At 51.0% G+C, this 16763-nt stretch overlaps 1 protein-coding gene across 3 annotated transcripts; it reads right to left on the reverse strand.

Annotated features, from left to right (window-relative positions):
• Nucleotides 1–120: 120 nt before the first annotated feature.
• TXLNA (taxilin alpha) lies at nt 121–15617 on the reverse strand. Of its 3 annotated transcripts, none has more exons than XM_037149455.2 (11): nt 15477–15617; nt 14732–14941; nt 13840–14178; nt 12378–12469; nt 9466–9636; nt 7681–7875; nt 5724–5843; nt 5404–5478; nt 4677–4769; nt 4199–4294; nt 121–3523 (listed from the first exon to the last, which is right to left on the reverse strand). In XM_037149455.2, exons 2-11 carry the CDS (start codon nt 14907–14909, stop codon nt 3197–3199), a joined length of 1686 nt encoding a protein of 561 aa, XP_037005350.2. In that variant the 5' UTR covers nt 14910–14941; nt 15477–15617; the 3' UTR covers nt 121–3196. The 3 variants fall into 3 exon arrangements, with proteins under 3 accessions (XP_037005350.2, XP_037005347.2, XP_037005349.2); XM_037149452.2 differs by having other exon boundaries at nt 13840–14181; XM_037149454.2 differs by having other exon boundaries at nt 13840–14181; nt 14732–14990.
• Nucleotides 15618–16763: the final 1146 nt, after the last annotated feature.

Genomic DNA, 16763 nt, shown 5'->3' on the forward strand with positions numbered 1-16763 from the left:
GGGCACTTCAGCAGATCCGGGTCCTGGCACGGCTGGAGGCCTGGCAGCAGGTCCAGCAAATCAGTGATGACTGGATGGATCCCGAAGCACCAAGTGACCACAAAAGTCAGGAGAGAAATAGTAAGGCAACAGACTTTTTTATTTAATGTGGTTTAAAATACATCAAAATCAAATCCCTGGCTGTTGTGAATACCAAAATGAGACCAAAAAAAAAAAAAAGCTGTCAGCACAGCTTCAAACAAATCTGGGAGGTCAAGCTGGGCCAGGAGGGAAGCAGTGATAGGGACAGATGGCAGCACCCCACCCCCAGGCAGGTGCCTGGCTGTCCCTGGGGTGACCCTCTATACTGTGCACGGTGGGAGGGCTGAGCAGCAGCTGGAGAATCAGCTGGGCAGGCCTCGGCCCTCCCCCACAGACACCAGGGCAGCCCCACTGGCCTCTTGGTCAGCCCTCAGCAGGGCCACAATGGGGTGAAAGGGAAAATAACCACCTTCACCGACGTTAACATTCTCTTACAGAAAAGTGCCTGAGCCCCACCTGTGGTCCAAAAACCTCACAGAAAACAAACACAAATTTTAAAAAAAGTGCTGCGACACCTCTCAGAATCCGGTGCACATGAAATTCTCAGCCGACATGGTGAACACGAATCACTTTCAGCAGAGCCAAGGGCGCTGGGCCATGAGCCTTGCCCACTGTGGGCCCCTGGAGAAAAAGCTAGCAGTCTAAGAAACCAGCACGGCTCTTGGTCCTACAACTGAGGTCATGTGCACGGGACCCACCCCAGTGAGGAAGGCGCTGGCCTTCCCAGAGGCCGCCTCCCTCGCGTCAGGACCAGGCTCCTGGCTGGCGTGGGTAGCACCCAGGTGCCTGGGCTGACTTTGGAAGCAGAGCAAGCAGAGCAGCTGTAGTGATTAAGATTTGGTCAATGGCGTTAGAGAAATGGGGTCCCCACCCATGCCCGGCCAGGATGCCCAGAGCTGAGAGCAAAGGTGCTGTCTACCCTGCCCAGGGCCTATTACTTCAGACCTGGGAAGTCCTGCTGGGGCCGCCTTGCTCACTGTAGCTCTGCAAAGCTAGACCTGGTTTCAGAGGGCTGCTGTGCCAAGTTCCCACCCCACCACTCTGGGCTCCAACAGCCCCTGCCCCACTAACCCCCACAGGCTTTAAGAGGTAGCTGAAACAGGCAGGGAATCACACGGGCCACTGCAGGCCTACCTGATCTATAAAGGGGGCAGGTGGGAGCTTCTGCCTCTTCCCTGTTTCCATAGCTCAGCAAACCCTGTATGGGGCTGTGGCTCTCATGTACCTCAGCCTGGCAGAGGCTGGGGGACAGAGCCTTACTGGACCAGGAAGAGGCATGGGCAGGGACCATTCTAGACACAGGCATTTCAGAGGGGAAGACGACCTTAGGAAACACTTCTCTCTCCACAGGAGAGCAGTATCTTAGCCAGGGATGGTAAACAGGTCTCAGCACTTATACTGGCTGCTGAGCAAACCATGAGAAAGGAGGAAATACCAGGAATGAGCAGGAAATACTCCAAAGCAGATTAGTGGTACCTACTATGGGGTCAGAGAAGAAATGGTGTACCTTGCATTTGCCATCTCTGGTCTAAGTCAGAACACGGTTTAGGAGTACTTAACACTTCACGAACCTATTTTATGAGAGGGATTTAAGGGCTGAAAGAGTAGGCTAGTTGTGAAAGATGAAAGGGCCTGTATGAAAATGGAGGTGGAGTGTAGCACCCCGAGCCCAGCAGAGCCTTGCTTCCTGACCCAAGACTGTGTTGCTCCAGAAAACCGCTCTATTCAAAGACCAGGTGACACCCCAGCAAGTGTGCAGCCAACAGAACTTCCAGAGTATGGGGTGACGTGGAAGGGGTGGGGAGTATGGGTACGGGAGAAGGACTGATATAAGTATCTGCAGTCATTCTGTGGATTTCTGGGGTTCAGTCAATTGCTGAGTCTCATTCTTACCCATCAGTTGTCAGATGAGAGCTGGGGCTCCCACACAAGTGGGGTGTCAAGGATACACCTCAGATCTTATTCCTTGGACAACAGAACGAGAGCAAACCTCAAGGACTACACACTAGGGCAAGGGCAGGAAGCAGAAACACCCATACTGCCAGCGGGGACAGTCGATCCCCTGGGGCTCAGCAACTGCTGCACAGACAGCGGTGATGGGAACTGGCGGCGGCCTTCCAGGTTGAGACCCACACAGGTGCTTGTGGTAAGACCATGAGAAGCCCTTTCCTTTCTCTTGCTACAGTTTGATTCCATCAGATGGGAAACCTAAGCACCAACAGGACAGAGGTGCCAGGTGGGGCGGGGAGGGTGGGGTTACCAGAGGCCAGGAACCCAGGCACGACTGATAGAGCACTTCTCCCTCCGAAGGTCCTCAACACAAACACTATCACGTGCAACAGAAACAAAAACCAAAAAACCTTCAGAAAGAATCCTTTGGGTGATCTCTTGTCAATCATTTGTGCAGGCTAGAGGCACCTGTGAATGATAAGGCTACTGAGAAGCATCATTGGCCTGGTCCTGACACTGCCAGAGGGCAGGAGAAGCGGTGCCCAAGGGGCTCCCTACCAGTGCACCATTCCACACAGAAACATTCTCCAGGTCCCTGTCCTGGGCAGGAAAGTGGTTTGAACACCAGCTCTGAGTGCCCCGCCAAGGCTCTGCCTGGGGACCCCCTCCGGGTTAAGAATAGCCAAGGAGCTTCCAGGGGAGCTAGGAGAGCCAGAGCTGCCCAAGCCCCGCTAACAAGAGAAACATGGTCAAGGCCTGGGTGTGTCACTTGTTACCATCCCTGAAGGGCAGGGAGGGAGGGGTCTGAGCCTCAACTCAGGCAGAAAATGTTCAAGTCACTTGTCCTGCCAGGTCACTGTGAAGGCAACTACACAGATGACAGCTCCACTTTAGCTCACAGAAGAGCCACTGAGTTCATCTGTACACACCCCACCTCCAATGCAAGCCTATTTTACACTTACAGATATAAATGTACGAGGCCTTGCACATGTCCTATGTACGTAAAACTGACCCACAAAATCCAAAACTGCGAAGTGTCAGATGCCAGCGAGGTCAGAGTGCCCTAGGCCTCAGCACTGAATTGCTTAGCAGTGGGAGCCTTGCACAGGACAGGCCTGGCTGGGTGGCTCACTCCCTTCCCAGCATGCCCCCAGGGTCAGGCTCCCTAGGCAGTGGTGGAGGCGGGCTCCTGGGGCCCTGTTTGGCCAGATGCTTCTGTGCTTGGTGCTCCAGGGCAGCAAGGAGCTCCTGTGGCTCCTGGGGAGCTAGGTGCTCGGGCCCCAGACCCCTCGCCACCCTGCTCCTTGGACGCAGTGGCAGCCTCTGGCCTTTGTTCAGGGCTGCTTTCGGTGAGGGGGCCCTGGCCCCCAGCACTCAGGTCCTGGACCCTCTTGTTCAGGTCATTGCGCTCTGTCTGCAGTGCCCGGCACAGCTTCTCCAGCCGCTGGATTTTCACCTGCAGGCCCTCCAGCTCTTTGTCCCGGAGTGTTTTCTAGGGAGAAAAGGGAGCCTGCCATCAACCCTCCACCTGACACTGCCACTTGGTAGAAAACATTCACACTTTAACAACGCTGGGAACAGACTAGAGTCCAAAGCTGGCTCCTTTCAAGTAAACAGCTCTGGTTTACGCCAAGACCCAGCTGTCAGTTGAGGACAGTGTGGTGTAGGGGAGGGTCATGGCTTAGAGACAATATATTCCTCCATTTATCCACCAGATGATCTTGGCAAAGTTATCTGGCTTTTGAGTCTATCTCTCTATGTGTTAAACTTGTCTACTAACATCAACCTCACAGGTCTGGAGGGAAGGTTCAATAAAGGGCATATCGAAGACATTCAGCAGGTCTGGATGCAGTAGGGGCCCCAGCACTCTTACCCTCTTACATCTCAAGCCACAAAGCCAAATAACCAGGGCCACTGCATACACACTACATACATCACTGGCACCCCTTGTCTCCCCTGCTCTTTTATTCCTTTCTTTAGTTTATTTTTTGGTTCCACTGTAGGCCTCACCACCTCCCCTGGGAAAAGCTGGCCGCACCCTGGACCTGGACAAAAGTACCTGGCCCCACTCCACGCTAGATGCATCACTCACCCAGAACTACAGAAAACAGCCCGATACTTGGTAACCGCACCCCCCGCCCCTGGCTGCAGGGTGCACTCGGCCCACCTCTTCAGCCATCTCCAGCAGGGCCTTGTTGCTGCTCTCCCACCGGGACCGGTACATGGTCGTTTCTTTCTCCAGCTTCTTGATCTTCTTAGTCATCTGGGTTACATGACAGACAGAGGAAATAAATGGTCAGGGTGCAAGACTATCTGTATCTGTGATGCCAAGGTGGGGTAATGGTCCCACGAGGGCAGGCAAGGCGTACAGGACACAGCCAGTGCTTTCGGTGCCCCCTTAGCCCCTCAAGTTAACTGTCCACCGCTCCTAACTGGGATGGACAAGACAGAGCCTCCTCCAGGAAAACCTGGAAGGTGCCCACACCACTGACACTTCCTTCATGGGGGCAAAGGCGGTGACCCCTCCTCACAGCCTTCCCTTGGCCCCGATCACACTGTGGCTGTGAACACCCCCAGTGAGGTGCCCCATCCTGAAGGACACTGTTTGTGTCCCTGTAGCCACACCCAGCCTGGGGCAGTGTTACCTTTTCCATCTCTTGTTTGAATGTTGTGAACACCTCACTGCTTTTGGAAAGAGTGTTCTGGAACTCTTCAAACTTCTCCGTGTACAGGGCAAGCTGAGTAAGAAAGAAGCCCACAGGTTAAGTCTGAACTTCCCTTGCGGGCACTTCTCATCAACAGACTCGGACCTGCCCTTGGCCCTCTGACCCAACAGTTCTACTGAGATACCATTTTCCTTTACAGAAGCCTGGAAAGGAGAATTCAGGCTGACAGATTTTGCCTGTTTGTTTTCTCTTTCTTTTCTTCTTGCCTTTTTTTTTTAAAGAGAATAAAGTTTTTATTCACTTTCTAAGAAAGGAGAGGGGCGTGGTGTGGAGAGATACACTACCTATGTTTGTTTTCAAATGTTTTTTTCTGGAATGCAGTATAATTTATAGAATTAAAAGCCACCATCTGGGGGTGGGTTGGGATGGGAGTAAAAAACAGAGAACTGTACTTGAACAATAATTAAATTAAAAAAAGTCTGTCTCCACCTCCTCCAAAGCAGCACCACACTTCCGACTAGGAATGAGGCCCTTCGAGCCCACCTGGCCACCTGGTCACCACCACACAGGTGCCGGGTGGGTCCAGAGGGAACAAAGACTCAGCAAGGTCACACAGCAGTCCTAGAATGTGGGTCCCATTTTGCCCCCCAGGATGGGACCCAGGGAGGGGACCTTGGGGGCACAGGGTCAGGACACACAGTCTCACCTGCTGTTTCAGGTGGGTCTCCTGTTGCTTCATCAGCTCACACATTCTCTGGGACTCCACTGCCTCTTTGAGGAGCTATTTCCAAGACAGGACACCAGACCCTGTCAGAAGCCTCAAGGGACAGTTTATGTGCATGCGTGCGTGCGTGTTGCCATACAGGTCAGAACCTACAGAGACTTCCTGCTCTCTGACTGGTATCTGAGGAAGCAGCGCCCTGATCTGGCCAGGCAGCAACTTTCCCCATAAAACCTGACTATGACCTAAGTCAGAACCCAACCCACCTCTTCCAAGACCCCCCACTCCCAGGGCCTGAGCCTCACAAAATCCTTCTCCCGCTGGTGCCTCTCCTCTGCCTCCTTCAGCATCTCCTGGGCCTGCTGGAGCTTGGCGTCCACCAGCTGCTGCTGCAGGTCCTTGTGTTTGAAGACTTTGTCGATGTGCTGCAGGAAAGCATGGTGGGGGGGTCCACCCATCAGGAACTCCCTTTCTGGGGGAGGCCCAGTGGCAACAGGCTCCCCCACCAGCCTCCCGCCTCAGTCCCACATGCTGGACTCCTGCGCGTGCCATAGCGCGTGGGTCCCCAGTCCCTGGAGAGCCTGCTTCCCAACCTCACTCTATTTCTCTTCCACTCAGTCAGTCCTGGGTGAGCACAGGGGTTTGTGGATGAAATCAGCTCCCAGGAAGCCAAACAAAAAATATCTAAATCGCTAGCCGCAAGAAAGATCAAATCATCAGCTGACAACCCTCACTTTTATGGCCTGACTCCCCTGTCAGTAGGAAAAAAGGGCAAAAACGACACCCCTGCTGACACAACAGCGCAGCGCTACTGGCAGAGCTCCTGGCCCACCTCTGCTCTACCTGTGGGTGAAGCTTTGCTATCCCGGGGAACGGCTGTCCCAACTGCAGGAGCAGCCCTGAGAACTGGGGCAGGGCGAGAGAACACAGAGAGGGCAAAGGTGGTGGACTCAAGAGCTACCTCAAAGGTAAAAGCAACCGAAAAGTGGGATGTGGGAATTTTATGTATTTTTTGAATAAGAAGGGAAGGTGGCTTGGGCATGTGTCCAGTGTGGGACATGATGAGCTTCAGTCGCCCGTGATGTGAAGTCCAGAGGCTCGGGGGGCAGGATGGCAGTGCCCGACTCTACTGGGGGCGGGGTGTAAATGAGGAGCACAGGGCCTGGGCTCCCACACGTCTGCCTCTGCAGGCAGGACCAAGTCTTACTGTGAGCCCTGGGGTGAAGCGGGGGTGCGGGGTGGCAGGAGAGGAAGGGAGTCCTCAGATTCTTGAAGTAGGTGCCTCTCTATGTGGTGGCTCAGTGAGCCTCCACGTCTCTCAGTGCTAAGGGACAAGAACCAGACCAACTCCTCTCAAACCAAATGCGTCACAAGCAGCCTTGTTCCCAGAGGACAAGATATAGGGAAAAGACGGGGTGGGTCAGGGGACGCCCCTCTAGGCCCTGCACACAATGACCGCCACACTGGACTGTAAGCCTAAGGAGGCAGGGTCTTGCCCAGCCCACTCATCACCTACCACCACACCCCTAGGGTCTAGGCAGCGGCCTGGTTCAGAGCTACAAGGTAGCTGCCAGTCTCCCTTTTCATGACAAGGAAACAGAGGCCCAGAACAGACAAGTGACTGTCACATGGGGACCAAAGAGAGTGATTCAAGTGCCCTGGGAAGCAGCCAATGCCAGCCAAGGCAGTGACATCCTGTCCTTTCTGGGGACAGGGGCAGCAGAGCAGCAAGAGATCAAGAGGATGTAGCCTTTAGAGTTGATCACTGACCACAGGTCCTGCTCTTCCCTTGTGATTTCAAAATCACAGCAATTCTGAAAACGAAAATTATCAGACAAACCCAACCTGTACCTCTGTACAGCTAATTATGATCTAGGTGTGTATACTCTGAAATTGCATAAATATTAATGTGTCTGATTTAGGGTGTTGCCAGAAGCAAGGCCAGGCTGTGGTTATGCTGTGTAATACAGAGAACGGGAACTTATCTCCATCTCAACAGTAGAACAGTTCTAATTCTATGAGATGCTGGGCCCTAGCATTTAGGACCGACACTGTGGATCTGTGGTCATGTGGCTGTGGGACATTCTCTTTTCCTGACCTCAATTCCTTGTCTACACAAGGATGCACAATAACGCTCCCCTGCAAGGAAGGAGCAGGAAGAGCCAGAGAATGGAAGGAAGCCTGGGGAGCGCTGTCCCGTCGCCTGCCACACGCCCAGAACCGCCCACTTCCCTGGCTGTGGCGGCTGTCCGCACACCTCACCTCCTCTCGCAGCTCATACTGCTCAATCAGCTTCTTGAGCCTCTCGGCCAACTCCATGTTCTCCTGGCGCAGCTTGGAATTGCGCTCATTGTGCTGCTCCATCTGCAGCTGAATGTCATTCAGCGTCACCTGGAAGTGGGAGGTCACCTCCTTGCGTTTCTCTTCCTCCTCCCGGGCCCGCTGCACACCTTCTTCCTGAGAAGAGAAGTCAGCCCTGGCTCCATCATCTGCTGTTCCCCAGCCACCAGCCTTACAAGGCTCCCCCGACTAACCCAGAATGATCTCTGTCGATAGCCCTCCCTGCTCTCCAGTGAGAAGTAGCCAGGCTCCAAGATGTCATTCGATGGGGCTCCTAATGGACCCTTCTGTATCTCAGATGACATCAAGTGAGATACTCTCTCTCTAGAAAAATGCAGGCAGACATGTAACTGCCATTCTAAAAACTCTGGATCTCCTAAAGCCTGTTCTTCCAGACCTATTGAGTAGTCTCGTTTTAATATGCTTTCATCTTTGACCCCCTCCACCCCCAATCAAGTAGGTAAAATTCAGTAATGCCCAGGGTTCACAAGGCTGTGCAGAATAGGCACCCAGACACTGTTAGTGGGAAGGCAACCTGGGAAAATCTATTAAAATTTAAAATTTGTACACTCTTTGACCTAGACACTTCACTGCTGAGATTTATCCTCTAGATAAAATCTATATAATCAGCCAGGCACATATGTAACAAGAATTTTCACTGAAGCTCTCCATATTTAATATAGAAAGTGAAAAAAGTCTAAAATACCCAAATTAGAACACTTATGAAATATATAATATTTCCATATGATGGTATTGTTAAACAGAATGAGCCAGCCCTATATGAACTGAAAGGGAAGGGAAGGCACTGTGTCACGGCATTACGGCGGAGAACGTGGAACAATACGTGTACAATACTTTCATTTTAAAAACTACATAAGATTTAATTCATAGACAGAAGTTAAAAGGTTGCACTTAAACACGTATTAGTAGGTTTATATCCCAGTGCTTTCTGCTGGGCACTGGGGTTCAGGCCGGTGGGTGACAATTATTTTGATTTGTTATGTTTCTGTCACCTTTGAATCCCTTATATCAAATTTATATTAAAACTGGAACATTTTAAAAGACAAACTAAAAACAAGGAAAGCAAGCTGCAAAATATTTCCAATCCAAACTGAAAAACATATAAAGGATATATGCACAAAAATGACCTGGAGGTCACAGCAGTGACCAGGCTTTAACCAGAGCGACCCCGCCCTAGAACAGGATAAAGGACCCGCATTCCTGACTGACCAACTTTGGGAGAAGAGCTGCAGGTTGGCGCTGGACTTACCTGGGAGCTGTGATGGAACTGAAAACTCCTGAAGGCCTGCTCTCTGGGTTCTCTTTGCTCCTTAGCACCGCCCCCCCCTTTAAGGTTTTATTTATTTGTTTTCAGAGAGAGGGGAAGGGAGGGCGAAAGAGTGGGAAATAGCGCTCTGTTGCCCCGTGGACCCAGCCTGCGACCCAGACATGTGCCCTAACTAGCAATCTTTTGGTTTGCAGGCCAGCACTTAATCCACTGAGCCACACCAGCCAGAGCTGCTCCTTAGCCTTTACCTTACCTAATACAAGTACATGTCAAATGGTTGCAAGTAGTTCTTGCTAAGGTAGAGCATTACTAGGGTAACCTATTTCCACACTGAAGCCTGTGCTAGTTTTTAAGAGGAAAGCCACCAAAGATAAATGGAAGTCAAGGTAACCAGCTGACTCGGGGCCCAGGCAGCCTACCTTGAGGGAACGGTTGTGGCGCTGCAACTCTCGGCACAGGCTCTCGAGCTTGCTGCGGGCCAGGATGGCCTTGCTGTGCTCGCCGCGCAAGTGGTCCTTCTCCTGCACCAGCTGGCTCTGCTTCTTTTGCAGGAGCTTCATCTGCTTCTGGGAGTTCCGGTGCTCCTCCAGCTAGGGACAGAAGGGCAGATGAGTGCCCTGTGAGGCTCTCCCTGTGGTGATCCAGGGTCCCCCCTGAGTTGACCTGACCATCTCCCCTGACTCCAGAGGTGATCCACATGTTCCTCACAATAACCGAAGGGCCCCTTACCTCTAGGGTACAGAGATGGACACTAAAACAAGGCCAGCAGAGCTATGCAGCCAGTTCACCCCCGTTTTCCTCCCAGCCCTGACCCGAGGGACAAAGCTCTCAGGACTCTCAGACCATTATGTTCCCCCAAGTCTGGAGACAGTCAGGCCCTCAGATGAGACCACCACCTGCTACCCCTCTGTGCTCAACAGACCCCATCACTCCCGCCTCCAAGACTTTAGCACTGGTGCACCATTTCTTTCCCCAACACGACTCCTATTATCATCTCGGCCTCTTCATTCACTATCGACAGACAATTCTTCTGACTCCCTGACCTCACAGTCCTTAACCTCCCCTCGGACCCCACCCTCTCCTAGCTTAGCTCCATCTCCCATGAGCCTGCTCGTGCTGTACAGTAGACAGAACTCAGCTCAAGTGTACAATTACAGTTGCCTAGTAGCCACATTAAAAAAGGTAAAATTAACTTTAATATCTAAACATTATAATTTCAATCTGTAATCAACATTAAATTTTTTTAAAAAAATATTTTATTTATTTATCTTTAGAGGGGAAGGGAAGGAGAGAGGGAGAGAAACATCAATGTATGGTTGCCTTTCATGCATCCCCTGCTGGGAACTGGCCTGCAACCCCGGGAATCAAACCGCGATTGTCTGGTTCGCAGGCCCACGCTCAATCCACTGAGCTACACCAGCCAGGGCTAACATTAAAATTTTTGATATATTTTACAGTTTTCCTTTTCCTTAGGTCTGTTAAACCTGATGCATATCTTAGACTCACAGCACATCTGGCCAGCCACATTCCAACTGGCCACTCTCAGCACCTGTAACCACACTCACCTCCAGAATCTCACCCCAAGCCAGCACCACCACCTATCTTCCCAGCCCAGCCCCTCTAATCACTGTCTGTGGTCCCAAAAGACCTACTGCCCTACTAGACGTTTAATCCACTGACCCGAACAGCCTTTCACTTGCTTTTATTATTTTTTAAAAGATTTATTTATTTTTCAGAGAGGGGTAGATGGGGGGAGGGAGAAAGAGAGGGAGAGAAACATCGATGGGTTGCTTCTCACAAGCCCCCAACCCAGGCATGTTCCCAGACCGGAAATCGAACTGGTGACCTTTTCACTTTGCAGGAAAATGCCCAACCCACTGAGCCATGCTGGTCAGGGCCTTCCACTTTCCTTTAAATAATCACGTACATTCTCACCCAGCTTAGATTCGTTAAGCCCTCAACTCTTTTGTCCCTCTTTTCCAGAAAAATCCCAAACCTAGCACATCAACTTCCTGCTTACCCTGCAGCGGCCCTGAAGCAGCCCTTGCTGAAAGAATCTCACTTGAAAATTCATGACCACCACTGCCCCTGGTTTGCCCAGCAGCTCTACTACATTCCTCATATTATTCACATTCTTATAGACAACTACTTCATCCTTCTCTTCAAATCTCCCCTGCCCCGGCTAAAATGATCACTTCCATTCCCCCAGGACACAGAAGCAACCAGAGGGGCAGGGGCACAGGCTCCATACCTGCCAGTCCACCTACACCTGTTCTCTTGCCATGAGGGCCCTGCCCTGCTTTTCACCAAAACGAACCCCTTTCCTGGTGCAATGGATCCTATCTCCTCTTATCTCCTCTAGAACATCATTCTAGCAACTCACTTCTTCCTCTTCTGCCACCATCGATCTTTCCATGGCTGGATCACTCTGAAAGAGTGGTATCTTTTCCACATCCTTTGCTTTATTTAAGTATCATAACAACCCATTAGGCAGGTATGATTTCCCCCACTTTATAGATGAGAAAAGTTCCTTACAGGAGAATTCCAGCTACTAAATGTGAACGAAATGAAAGAATTTAAAATCAAGTAATTAGACAATAACCTCCAGTGGATGAATCTGTTCATTCAAATTCTGATGGGGAAAGACTACACCATTTTTCCAGTGATCCAACTACAAAGAATTCTTGTCAAAAAACTTGAACCTGATTTGGACTAAGCTTCTAGAGCCAACTTCCTCTTTAAGGAGGTAAACAGACAAGTGAAATGCCACCACAAAGTGAGAAAGGAGGGTACTCTACAGGACAAGTGATCTGCCATAAGTCAATGTTGTAGGAAAAAGAGCAGGGCAGTAAGATGAAAACTGCTTTGGAGTAAACAGGGAAAAAAAACCGTCATAACAACCCAACGTAATACACGGACCTCCTCTGGACCCTGACTTAGTCAAACTTGACATTTTTAAAAACTGGGGAATTTAACTATGGACTGGGGGTTAAGAGATTATTATGTGACTAATTTTATTAAGTGTGATGATGGCACTGGACATTTCCGTATTTGGGGGAGAAGCATATTGAAGAACACAGGGGAGAGGTGACATGGTACGTGGGACTCAGGCAAGCAGCTAGGTCTCTTCCACTGGAATGTGAAATTTCTCCTTACTGTCAGCCTGGAAGAGGCTGGCTGGGACTTGACCCCTAAGTTAGATGAAGAAAAGGCTCAAAGAAGTTGAACAGGAATTACGCCACCCATCTGCCCTTGTACCCTCAACCCCATGCTGGGTGGTGTGCTGACTTTCCAAGGCAGAGATGGTGCAAGGAGAAGGCGGAGGACTGACCAGTTCAGCATACTTCTTGCACAGAGCTGCCAGCTTCTCCTCTGGGGTACTCAGCGTGTTCAACGTCTGCATCAGTAACGTAATCTCCTTTCCTGCAAAGTACAGGGAGCATAAGCATGTACCATGTACCCCCTTCTCTGGTAGAGCCCCCCAGGCCTGGGCCTATACTCTTCCACCTTGAGACAGCCCTCCCCTATCAATACTTTATATTTGCTTGTTGAACTGGCTGCCTTCCCTGCTAGTCTGTGAGCTCCCTGAGGGCTGAGACCAACTTAGTTCTGCCTATCACTGTAGCCTGCTGCTGCCCCTAGTGCCCATCACAGAGGACATGCTCAACAAATACTAAATGAATGACTGAATCTCTGTGGAATCTTCTTGGTGAGCACCAGAAGTGGGAGAAAAAACCTGCCTGCTCTGCCAACAGGTTTACTAAGTGTCCCACCTGTGAATTCCCCACTACTGTTCAATGCAAGGAAGGCCCTTCTGTAAGAGAAAGAGGGCAAAAAGGAATTGGTCTCCTTTAGAACTACTTTATCAACGGAGGTAGTCAAACAAGGAACTTCCAATATTTAACACTAAAATTGGAAACAAACAAAAAAAAACTTTAACTCGGGATGACAGGGTGTGGATCAGCAAGCACTAAGGCATGGGTACAACACCACCTAACTTTGATCCTTTAAGACACGCTAGCCCCCTATCTCCACTCTCACCCAAATGACTTTCACCCACTGCCTGTGCCTGAGCTGGATTCTTCCCTCTGTCTCCCTGGAGGGCTGCGTGCATAGCACAGCACCAGGCTTCTGAAGTGGCAGCCCTGGGAGGGAAGAGATCAGTGTGGAGCCTGCAAATCACCAGCTCACAGGCCAAATTCACCCATAGATGGGTTTTGTTTGGCTCCTAGCATATCAGTTGCCAGCTGTTAAAAATCTAGAAATTGCATGCAACTGGCTTTTCTTAAAAAAAAAAAAAGAAGGCTGTCTAGACTAAACCTGTAGTTTTGCATGCTATTGACTCGCTGGGACCAAGTGGCAGTCAACCTTTTGGATGACTCTCTTGACTAGCTTGGCTTATCTGAGTATTTAATCCTGGTCTAGTCCAATTCTCTTACTGCAGAGAAGTGACTACCAAGGCCCAGGGAGGAGAAAGACCTTGCCCAACGTTGCACGGGTGAGAAATGGTGCTGGATGGCATAGGAGTCCACCAGGCCCCGTACTTTCCATCTTCTCAAGACAGCAGGTTGGATTTTGGTTCTCACTCACTCCCAAGGCCAGAAGCTGTTGTGTAGTGAACACGCACATCTTTGTGCCATGGCCCCATGCCCCGGATATGATTAAACCAGTAGAATACACTGCTCTGGGAAGCAGGGGTTCCTCTGAATCCTAGCAGAGCAGGCCAGCCCAAGGAGTGTCAGGTCCAAACTCCCTCCCCTCACCCACCTCATAAGTAGCAGCCCTCTGCTCACCCAGACCCTTGATTTTCTTCTTCTCCTGCGGCCTTCGGTGGTCTCGGTCTCCCACCTCATCACTTGCCCGGATCTCATTTGTGCCTGGCTCCCCCTTGGAGGTCTCCTTCTCACCATTGACCACTGGAGTCTCTGGCTCAGGCTCCCCATTCCTTGTGGCATAGGTCCGGGACTTCTCTGCATCTTCGAGTTCAGTAGGCTCACCCTGTGCACCATCTTCACCTGGGCCGCCCTGATTGTTGTCCAAGCAGTACGTACTCAGGATATCTTCCAGCTGGCGGCTCAGCTCCTCAGAGACATCACGGAGGGCACCAGACTGAGCAGTTTTGGCTTGTGCTCCTACTGGAGAGGATGAGGGACAGAGTGCGAAATAAGATGGTTATACCACTGGCAGAGATTTTTCAGGCCCATACTAACTGGTTTGGTTTAAGTGTTGCCTAACTTTTTAAAGCCTCAGTTTATTTACCGATAGAATGACATCTATTTTCCACTACCACCCAACCATGTTTGAGTATAAAAGAAACCAAGTAAGTAAAACATCCAGCCTGGAGAGACGGCATGTAGCAGGACCTCACTGTCTAGCCAACCCCCTTCTCCGCCCCAGGAAAATAATTTCTTGATATTAAAAAAGTTCAAGAAATGCCTCAATTCTAAAGAGTAATCACCCACTGCTGCATGAGGTGATTCTAATCTGGACTTTCAGTTTGGTGTTTCATTTGACTGCCACCCTATTTAATCCTGTTACCCCTAGGACACGGTGGGGATCTCACACTCAGCATTGTCGTTCCCATTTTCTTTCTGGGTATAAAAAGGGCCCGCTAACTCCAGGAGCTGGACTGGCGCACTACAAACTCCTCCCCCTGCCTGCTGGAAAAGCAGAACCGGCACACACCCTCTGTATTCCCGGGAGCCTGGCTGGAGGAACCTTCAGCTTCTGTCGCAGAGGCCGACTGACTCGGCAGCCCCTGGGCTCCCTCTGTTCCTGCTTCCGCTTGCCCCGGATTGCTTTTTGGGTTGGAAGTGTTGCCTGATTGTTTGGCAGCCCCATTCTTTTTGTCTTGGTTCTTCATTGTGGTTTGCAATGTCAGGTGAGAAGCAGATCCTACAGAAACAAGCACTCTCGCTATTTTCCAGACTTCGAAATTCTCAGCCTGGAAAAGAAATCCCGACACCGGATGCACAAAGCTTCTTAAACTGGCCGGCCTTTCCGGTAGGGAACCAAAGGTACTCCTGGTCTCTGGCGAGTCAGGGGAGCCTGGTGTGCCCTGGTAGGTTTTCGGAAAGCTGTTCCAGTAGCGGAGGAGGAAAGGCCTCCTTTTTCCTGCAGCAGCCTCTTCCCGGCACAATGCGGCCCCCTCAGGAACCGCTAAGCTTGGGATTGGCTTGCAGCCGGTGACTGACGTGGCGGAACGCTCGCTTCCCGGTCCCTCCCCCGCCTCCCGGGTTCCACGTGGGCCCCCGTACCTTCGCGCGCACAGCCACCTACGCTCCGCGCGCGCGCCCTCACACCGCAGGCGCCGCCCGCCCTCCCACCGCCCGCGCACGCGCACAAGCCTCAGCCCTGCCCCCCGGCCTGAACCCTCGCGTAGAATCTGTGTGATTCTCCCTACTGGGCGAAAGCACTTAGAAATACAGACCCTTGATAGCCTTCTCCCTCTAGTCTTCGGGGTACGGACCCCACCACTGACGTCCTGACGGCTTCGCCCGCTCTGGTCTCGCACCGGAAACCCTGGGTAACCGCTGCCGGCAGAGCCGCCTGCTCCCCGCAGCCAATCAATAGTCGGCGCTCGCGCGGGGCTTGATGGGAAAGATTAAGGGAAGGGGGCCTCAGAAGCAGGCGAGTTGGGAAAGAGAGGAGGGGAAAGGACTACACGTCCCGCCAAGCACCAGGGATGAGCCCGCCCCAATTCCCAAAATGCAGTAGAAAGGCTTTAGTTCCAGGAGCCGGATACTCTGGAGGTTCGGAAGGAGCCAGTCCTTCTGCACAGGCATCCACGTCAACTTCGTTTCAGTCGTTCAGAAGCTGTAATTCAGCTCCGAAAGCCTTAATCTTGGCTCTTCTCTCTTGCACACCTCCACCAACAACCCTTCCCCTCTCTTGTGAACATGTACGACCGTCTGGGAACTGAGGACGAGGGACAGAATACTGGGCAGGAAAGCAGGAGACCTGTATTGCAGTCTTAACTTGGTTACTTATTTGCTCTGTGACTAGGCATTCTTCTCTCCCGGGGCCTCCATTTCCGTATTCAAATAGAGTCTTTTAATAACAATAGCAGTTCTCTGAGCGCTGACGACGTGCTTTACCGTTATATATTAGCTTAACTCTCAGATAACTACTCAAGGTAAGTACTGCTTGCTATTATTTTACAGGTCAGGACGGTAAAGCAAATGTTGGATAACTTTTCCAAGCTCTCATCGCTATTGACTGGTTAGAGCAGGAAGTCCGGAACGTCTGTACACCCTGCCTCCCACTCAGAAAGAATAACCCTCATGGCCCACTTACCCTGAGGACGAGTTAACGTAAAAACTTGTGAAAATATATATTTCCTCCCTCTCCATTACCAGCACGAGTCCCTCTTAGGAAGGGGTTGAGGGGACCCTCTTAAGAACTTTAGTCTCAGCAGATTCCTGAGCCTTTTCTCTGACTGACCCACTCTCCTTTTGCACAGGGGATAAAGGTGAGAAGTCAAACTTTTCTGCAAATGTGAGATAACAATTCTTTATCCAGTTGCATATAGATAATGGAATGAAAACCAACAATCCACACTCCTGGAATTTAATGTGTACAAGCCTGGCTTCGATTTCCAGCCAATCTTGCCCACCCCCTCTGCGGTATTTTTGCTCCAGATACACTTTTATTATTATTTACAGGTTTTTGCAGTGGCTATTCAGCTTCCAAAATGCTCTTCTGGCAAAAACAAAAT

Source organism: Artibeus jamaicensis, unplaced genomic scaffold (assembly GCF_021234435.1).
Source record: "Artibeus jamaicensis isolate MK-2021 breed Jamaican fruit bat unplaced genomic scaffold, CSHL_Jam_final scaffold_847, whole genome shotgun sequence".
Taxonomy (NCBI): Eukaryota; Metazoa; Chordata; class Mammalia; order Chiroptera; family Phyllostomidae; genus Artibeus; species Artibeus jamaicensis.

Coding starts and splice junctions, on each gene's coding strand:
- TXLNA (XM_037149452.2), bottom strand. CDS start 14,909: ATGAAGAACCAAGACAAAAAGAATGGGGCTGCCAAACAATCAGGCAAC. Junction 5,844..7,680: donor AGTATGAGCTGCGAGAGGAG/GTGAGGTGTGCG, acceptor GCTTTCCTGCAG/CACATCGACAAAGTCTTCAA. Junction 5,479..5,723: donor ACCAGCGGGAGAAGGATTTT/GTGAGGCTCAGG, acceptor TCTTGGAAATAG/CTCCTCAAAGAGGCAGTGGA.